The sequence below is a fragment of the Labeo rohita genome, chromosome 5 (assembly GCF_022985175.1).
Source record: "Labeo rohita strain BAU-BD-2019 chromosome 5, IGBB_LRoh.1.0, whole genome shotgun sequence".
Taxonomy (NCBI): Eukaryota; Metazoa; Chordata; class Actinopteri; order Cypriniformes; family Cyprinidae; genus Labeo; species Labeo rohita.
This window is the reverse complement of record NC_066873.1, coordinates 1,266,221-1,273,704: the sequence shown is the minus strand read 5'-3', so window position 1 is coordinate 1,273,704 and position 7,484 is coordinate 1,266,221. Positions and strand designations below refer to the sequence as shown.

The following is a 7,484-nucleotide window of genomic DNA, read 5'->3' as shown; positions in this document are numbered from 1 at the left end:
TAATAGTAATAGTAACTAGTAATTGTAATAGTGCCTTAGTAAGAACCACTAATTGTTTTTTCTTCACTTTTATCTATAGTACTTCAGATGCCAGCAGTGGTCGTCATCACATTCATGAGCATTATAACCATCATCACCCCCAAGCTGACAGCCATCATCATCATCATCATCATAATCATCATCCTCCTCAACATCAGGATAAACGTCACACACCAAAAAAGAAAACTCACTCTAAAGCTTCAGTCACTTCTTCAAACTCTTCTGGGTCTTCTTCTAGTTCTTCGTCAACGGCTTCATCAAGCTCATCCAGTTCTGACTCCTCTTCTTCTGATTCCTCTTCCCCCTCTAATACCTCTTCATCTTCTTCTTCCAAATCATATTTCTCCAATTCTAGCTGTTCTTCTTCCTCTTCCGCTTCCTCTTCCTCTTCCTCTTCCTCTTCCTCTGGTTCACGTTCTTCTTGGTCATCCGAAACCAGTCTGGAAAATGCCCCTTTGCCTGCTGAGTCCAAGCGAGCTATTCAACGTCCAAAGCACTCACAGTCATGTGTAGATATCAGCAGAGGACGGAAAGCCTTTGAGGATGATGAGGATGATGTAGATACAATGCCTTTACTGGATGCTGATGGCCAACTGAAAAAGTCCACAAGCATGGAAAAAAACCTGACTGTCAATGAAAAAGGTGGAGGAACTTCCAAGAAGTCTGCAACACGTTCTCAAAGAAAGAATGAAAAGGGCAATATGGGGCAACAACACAATCACACTAAAGCGGCAGCAAACATAAGAAAGACCAAGTCTATGGAGGTTCTGTCAAGGCAAACCGATCATACTGGTGTTGGAGACTTGGATGAGAAAGGGCTGGAAAAAAGGAAACAAGAAGCCCATAAGAACTTTGTGAAAGAGAAGATGAAGTTTTCTGCCTTTTTGAATGAAATCACAAGGCAGGTGCTTAGCCCATCAAGACTCACATCCCTTGGGGTAACAGATGTTCACAGACCCTTGAGCCCTGGTCAGACTTCAGCATCTCCAAAGGCATTGTCTCCAAAGCCTGAGCATAAAAGAGAAAAGAAGTCAAAAATTACCAGAAGCCGGCCGGGAAGCAGTGCCAGCTCCATAACATCAACTGCTCACTCCCATGTCAGCAAATACTCACACTGCAGTAAGCATTCTCGCTCAAGTAAGCACTCTCACTCAAGTAAGCACTCCCATTCCAGACGGCACTCACATTCAAGCAAGACCTCCCGATCAGACAAGCATTCTTATCCTGAAAGGGACCTCGTCTATCAACAACAGCACCAGACTGTTTCCAGGCATCGACGTGACAGTACAAAAAGTGATACAAGCTCTACTAGTTCTTCTTCACAAGGTCTTTCATCTGGAACTGAACATGGTCACAAAAGTCAGAACAAGCACCAAACTGCCCCCAAAGAACAACATTTTGATTCACTGAATCATCGAACTTCACACCACAGAACATCTCCATCGCACCACCATCACAATGAAGATCATAATAGCCGACCTTCATGTCCTTGTTCTCCAGAATCAGAAAACCGCCATTATCATGCTCATCCAGAATCTCATCACCATCATGCCCGTTCAGAATCACATCACCATCATGCCCATCCAGAATCTCATCACCATCATGCCCATCCAGAATCGCATCACCATCATGCCCATCGAGAATCCCAACGCCATCATGCCCATTCAGAATTGCATCACCATTATGCCGATCCAGAATCACATCATCATCATTCTCATTCAGAATCTCATCACCATCATGTCCATCCAGAATCTCATCACCATCATGTCCATCCAGAATCTCATCACCATCATGCCCATCCAGAATCTCATCACCATCATGCCCATCAAGAAGCTCATCACCATCATATAGATCCACATTCTCATCACCATCACGCCCATCCTGAATCTCATCACCATCACGCCCAACAAGAAACTCATCACCATCATGCCCATCCAGAATCTCATCACCATCATTCTCATTTAGAATCTCATCACCATCATCCCCATTTAGAATCTCATCACCACCATGCCCATCCAGAATCTCATCACCATCATGCCCATTCAGAATCTCATCACCATCATGCCCATCCAGAATCTCATCACCATCATGCCCATCCAGAATCTCATCACCATCATGCCCATTCAGAATCTCATCACCATCCAGAATCTCATCACCATCATGCTCATGCAGAATCTCATCACCATCCAGAATCTCATCACCATCATGCTCATTCAGAATCTCATCACCATCATGCCCATTCAGAGTCTCATCACCATCACGCACACCCGGAATCTAATCACCATCAAGCCCATCTGGAATCTCATGACCATCAAGCCTATCAAGAAAATCATCTCCATCATTCACCATCTCATCACCACCATGGAACTCATCGTAGCCCATCACCACACAGTCACTCTCCTCATTCAGATTCCCATCATCGTTCACCTTCTCCATCACATTACAATCATGGATCTTACCACAGTCCAAAACATTCTTCTAAGTCAGCAACTCACCATCATCCAGAAGCTCACCGCTGTCCTTCTCAGACAGAATCACACCACCATCATCATTCACCTTCGCCACCACATCACCGCCATGCAGGTCACCACACCTCATCTTCACACCATCATTCTACCCATTCAGAAACTTCCCACCACCATTCCCATCCAAAATCTCATCACTATCATTCGCCTCCTCCTCTCTGCCACGATGGAGAACACCATGGTAGCATATCCCACCTTTCAACAGATTCAGAAACACACCATCAGTTTGGTGTGAAATCACAACACCCTCATTCTGACCATGAATCCTCCCATGCCAAGTCTCATCAGCACCATCATCATCATCATTCCCATCCTAATCACTCATCCAACCCTGATCAGCACCATCACACCTCAGTTTCAGAACCAGGGCACCATAATTTCCATGACGATTCCCACTCTGAAACTCACCAATACTCTCAATCACATGATGCATCTCCTACACCTGAACATCATTATCATTCTTCTCATACTGACACTCACCATAACCCTCATCACCATCATATTTCTGACAGTCATCCAAAAAGCCCTGTACACACTAATTCACCCCATCATTATGAAAATCATCCCAGCTCACATTCAGAGTCTCAAAATCACAGCACATCACATTCTAAAGGACACCTTTCCGATTTGGAAATCCACCACCAAAGTGATCATAATTCTCTGGAACCTCACCCTCACCATTTCCACTCTGGAACTCATGCTAACCCTCCTCTCGAATCAGATCATTACCATCACCACAAGTCTCAGGAATCCCACCATTATTCCCATTCAAATGCCCATCACCATTCCAATCCAGAGACTAACCAGCCTCAACATCATGAGCATTCAGAATCTCATCATCATTCCCAACCAGAATCCCACCACCATCATTCCCAAGATCACCATCATCACCATGACCAATCAGAATCGCCGAATCAGCATTCCTATACAGGACATCACCACTTTCATTCTGAATCAAACCACTATCATTCCCACTTCAAAGAGGATCATCACAATGATGATCACCCAAGCCATCTTCGCCACTCTCCAGTTGGCCAGCGGTCTACTTCTCCACATTCTAACAAGTCTGATTCATCTGCTAGCTCCACCATCCAGGACGATCAATCCACAGTGAGCTACCAAGAGTCATCCTCATTCCCAAAGGTGAGTATTTTCTTAGAGTTAAAATAGAGAGGAAATACACATATTTATATATACAGATTATTATTTGTTGGTGGTGTTTTCCACATTTGCCTCTGCTTTTGCATTTGCATAGGAAAAGGATTCAGATTTGGAGAGGTTAATGTGAGTTTTTTGTTTACTATTGCTTTCTTATTTGCATGCTGCCTAAGTATTATTTACGTTAACTTTGGTTTTGGAAACGGCTTTTCAGCTTCATTGTGGTAGCGAAACAACTTACGTTAAGACACATTCAGATACAAATGATCCCCTCTTGGGATGTCAAAGCTTATAAAACTTTGTGTATCTCAGTCTCAGTCTATGCTTGGTTGTTTTCTTGGAGGCGTACTTGATAGGCTGTCTCTCTGTTTATTCCATCCAGGATGTTACAGGAGCAGAATGAGGCTCTCCACCACAGTTTGCTGCAGACCACCATGCGAATGGAATGTATGGGAGTTGAGTTCAAAAGCGGACACCAGCTCCTTGAATCTGAGTTACAAAGAACTCGCATTGAGCTTAGCAGCTTACTGGAGCGGTTCACAAGGTGAGACACAAAACTAATCTGTACTGTGCTATGTTACATTCTATTTTATTCTACTGGATTAATATAATAATCATAATAATAATATACATAATGTTTCATCAGACTTCAGGACAACTACTCCTGCACACAACAAACCAACCACCTTCTGGAGAAAAAACTGCATTGTGTGGTAAAGCCCAATATAACCCTTCAGACTCATTTCATTTTTTACCCTAAAGAATTAAGCCCATTTATTTGAATGGATTCATAATCAGATAACATCAATAGACCATTTATTTACATAAAAGCTTTAAAATTCAAAGCAAATTCTGTTTGTTTTCACATTATTGTTGATTTTATCGACTTCATTGTTTTGTTACTTGAATTTAGACTCAAAATATGGATGGAGAGCGAGAGCTACTGAACGAGCGAATCTCAGAGCTCACAGAACAACTGTCTGCAGCAAAGACGACCATCCAAAGTCTAGAAACCATTAATGTGAGAGCTTGATTCTGTCATCTTTATGATTAGTAATATTCACATTTATCTAGATGCTCCTTCACAGTACTTAGTTACTACTACTTAATTCAAAAATAGCATAGCTTAGTCAAGACGATGAATACAACGGCCTATTCTTCAAACATAGATAAAGATTGTGAGAGAACTCACGGTGAGGTATGTTATGATTTCACTGATTTCAGGTGACATCAATGCTACAGGATGCTCTGGTGAAGCATCTGAAGTCTGATGATCCCATAACTCCACATCCAGTCGCTCCACCTCCAGCTCCGTTCATGGACAGTGACCATTATGACAAAGTCTCCATGCAAGCCGATGACCAGTCGCTGGGAACCCTCCCAGAGGAAGAGGAATCCGATTGGTCAGAAATGGGAGAGGAGACACAAAACTACGTCCCAAGAGGTTCTCAGGGAAGTCATGGAAACGCATCGTATTTCCAGTGGCAGCAGAGGCAAGGCGGCTGGGAGGGCATCACTGGAATCGTGGATACGGAAAGCGAATCTGGAGGCGAGGAAAGCAAATGTCACCAGGCTCACCACGGGCTACAGATACCACATCTCAAGTTCACCGTCCACCCCGAAACCCTGACGGTTCCTATGGAGGACGCCAGTCTGGCCCGCTTCAAGCAGAGTCCTGACGATCCAGATGGATACCAGATCACAGACGTGCGTAACCTGGGCTCTCCTATTCGCGTGCTCTCCGCTAGCCTGGAGGAGATCCACTCCATTGGGCTCCTGGAGCGGCATGAGGATCATCACGGCCAGCTGAGGAGCAATAAATCCATGATGGACCTCCACCAGTCACAGTCGGGCATCAGACAAGCGTCATACGCGGATGAGATCGTCTGTAATTGGAGAGAAGCGAACAGCCGTGCTGCTGGAGAGGAGAGAAGCGGGATGGTTGGTCTGGAGTCTGCTCAGAAAATGCTCAACCACTTTATTCATGATAGGGAGAGCACACACCTGTGATTAACACGACATTTTAGAAAAGAGAAGGTTTATTATAAAGTGATTATTATAGTATACTGATGGTAGAAAATATTAGTGATGAAGTGCAGGTTAACCACTTATATAGAGGGCAAACATCATAATGTGTTTATTTTTAGTTAGATGTCAAAAAGTGGGATTTTAAGTTGAGATATGGTAAAGTCTTAACTTCCCACTTGCTGTTTTATTTGACATCATTTAATTTTTGATGTCTGAGTTATGGAACATGTAAGTCTTCTCCAACATGTAAAAACTTGCTCAACAACTTTTCATGCTAATATAGCCAAATAGCTATTTAGGGCATAGTTTTAGGCTACTATATATGAAATCATAAAATTCTGCTAATAGTTAATACAGCAATTTAATACTGGTTGATATCTGTTAAGAAAAAATAGATTTGAAAGAAGTATTAGCAATGGAATATGATAAGATGGTTAAACTTGACCGTCATTTCCCTGCAAACAGAGGCTCAAACAAATATGAGGGTCAGCTGTACACCAACATGTGAGGACTGTTTGTGTTCTGTTCACCTTCTAATTAATTCCCAATGGATAAAATCAAGTCCCTGGCTTTTCCCCTTGAATATCCAGTTTTAGTAAGAAAACACATTTTTGCTATTTTATTAAAGATGGTTGTGTTTAATTTAGGATCATTGTGAAAGATATTTCTCTCCCTCTTGATTTTCTCTGTGTTGTTGAATTATTCACTCTTCTACCAGAGTCCTGTCTGAGTGAAGATCTTGAGACATTGTTTTCCTGATTCTAGTCAGACATGTAGTTCTTGGGTTTGGTATATAAAGACAAAAGACTGCTGTAATGAATAAATAATGAACAAAAGCTACAAAAACCTGCTCATTAGATATTTATTGATATTTATTTAATTTTAATGTTAATGTGTTAAGTGTACATGCTAAGATACTTGTAATTCTTCTAATGCTCTTCTTTATTTTACTCTTTGCAGTATTTCAATATGTAAAACTATTGTTGAAGTAACTTAAAACTATAGTTAAAGGAGACAACAAATAGGGAGTGGAAATGAAGGGAAGGGAAGTCACTATAAGACTACTTCACATATAGTTTTTTAGAAAGTAAAACATTGAAAGAAAAAAAAACATTACCCATGTGATATAGTTCATCCTGTATATATGTTCTCATTAGAAAAATGCACACGAATATTTAAAATGTAATAATTGTCTGAATGTGTATGTAATAAATGTCTGTATTTCATGCTATTCTGTAGTTAAACCAATGACAATAGAAGTTTAAGTTAAAAAGCACATTGCATTCTTTTAACAAGCTCCAGGTGTTGCAGGATGTTGTAGTAGAGTGTCATTTTAATTTTGATTTTAATTATTTATTTGTTTTGTCGAAGTAGTGGTGCGCTAGTGTAAATAATGCATCTTCCCATGTTGATTTGCTGTTGATGTTTGTATTAATGTATGTAATTATTTGCATGTTGATAGAAATAAAGGTATAACAAACATTAATCTTGGGAGTTTCTTATCTTGCGTTATGAAGTGAGCAAGACGAGAGGCGTGCGGATCCATACGCAAAGCTTTATTCGGACAGCGGTCAACTCCAATACCGATATAACACATATAAATGCAATCTTGAAAGGAGAAAATAGTCATTTTAATTTGTAGTGTATGTAATTTTATTAATGTATTTAGATACGGTTTTACCTGATTTCTTAACTAAATACCTAAGAACTAAGAGACAGTGAACGGAAAAGAAA

The 7,484-nt window shown here is 41.0% G+C and overlaps 1 protein-coding gene across 1 annotated transcript; it reads left to right on the top strand.

Moving 5' to 3' along the window:
- The first annotated feature begins 2,823 nt into the window (after positions 1–2,823).
- Positions 2,824–7,215, top strand: si:dkey-273o13.3 (uncharacterized). The gene is made up of 7 exons (XM_051111191.1): positions 2,824–3,481; positions 3,547–3,707; positions 3,820–3,848; positions 4,105–4,266; positions 4,369–4,435; positions 4,636–4,743; positions 4,947–7,215. The coding sequence occupies exons 1-7, from the start codon at positions 2,824–2,826 to the stop codon at positions 5,730–5,732; spliced, it is 1,971 nt and encodes a 656-aa protein (XP_050967148.1). The 3' UTR covers positions 5,733–7,215.
- The last annotated feature ends 269 nt before the right edge of the window (positions 7,216–7,484 follow it).

Coding starts and splice junctions, on each gene's coding strand:
- si:dkey-273o13.3 (XM_051111191.1), top strand. CDS start 2,824: ATGAATCCTCCCATGCCAAGTCTCATCAGCACCATCATCATCATCATT. Junction 3,482..3,546: donor CAATCAGAATCGCCGAATCA/GCATTCCTATAC, acceptor CCCACTTCAAAG/AGGATCATCACAATGATGAT. Junction 4,744..4,946: donor AAAGTCTAGAAACCATTAAT/GTGAGAGCTTGA, acceptor CACTGATTTCAG/GTGACATCAATGCTACAGGA.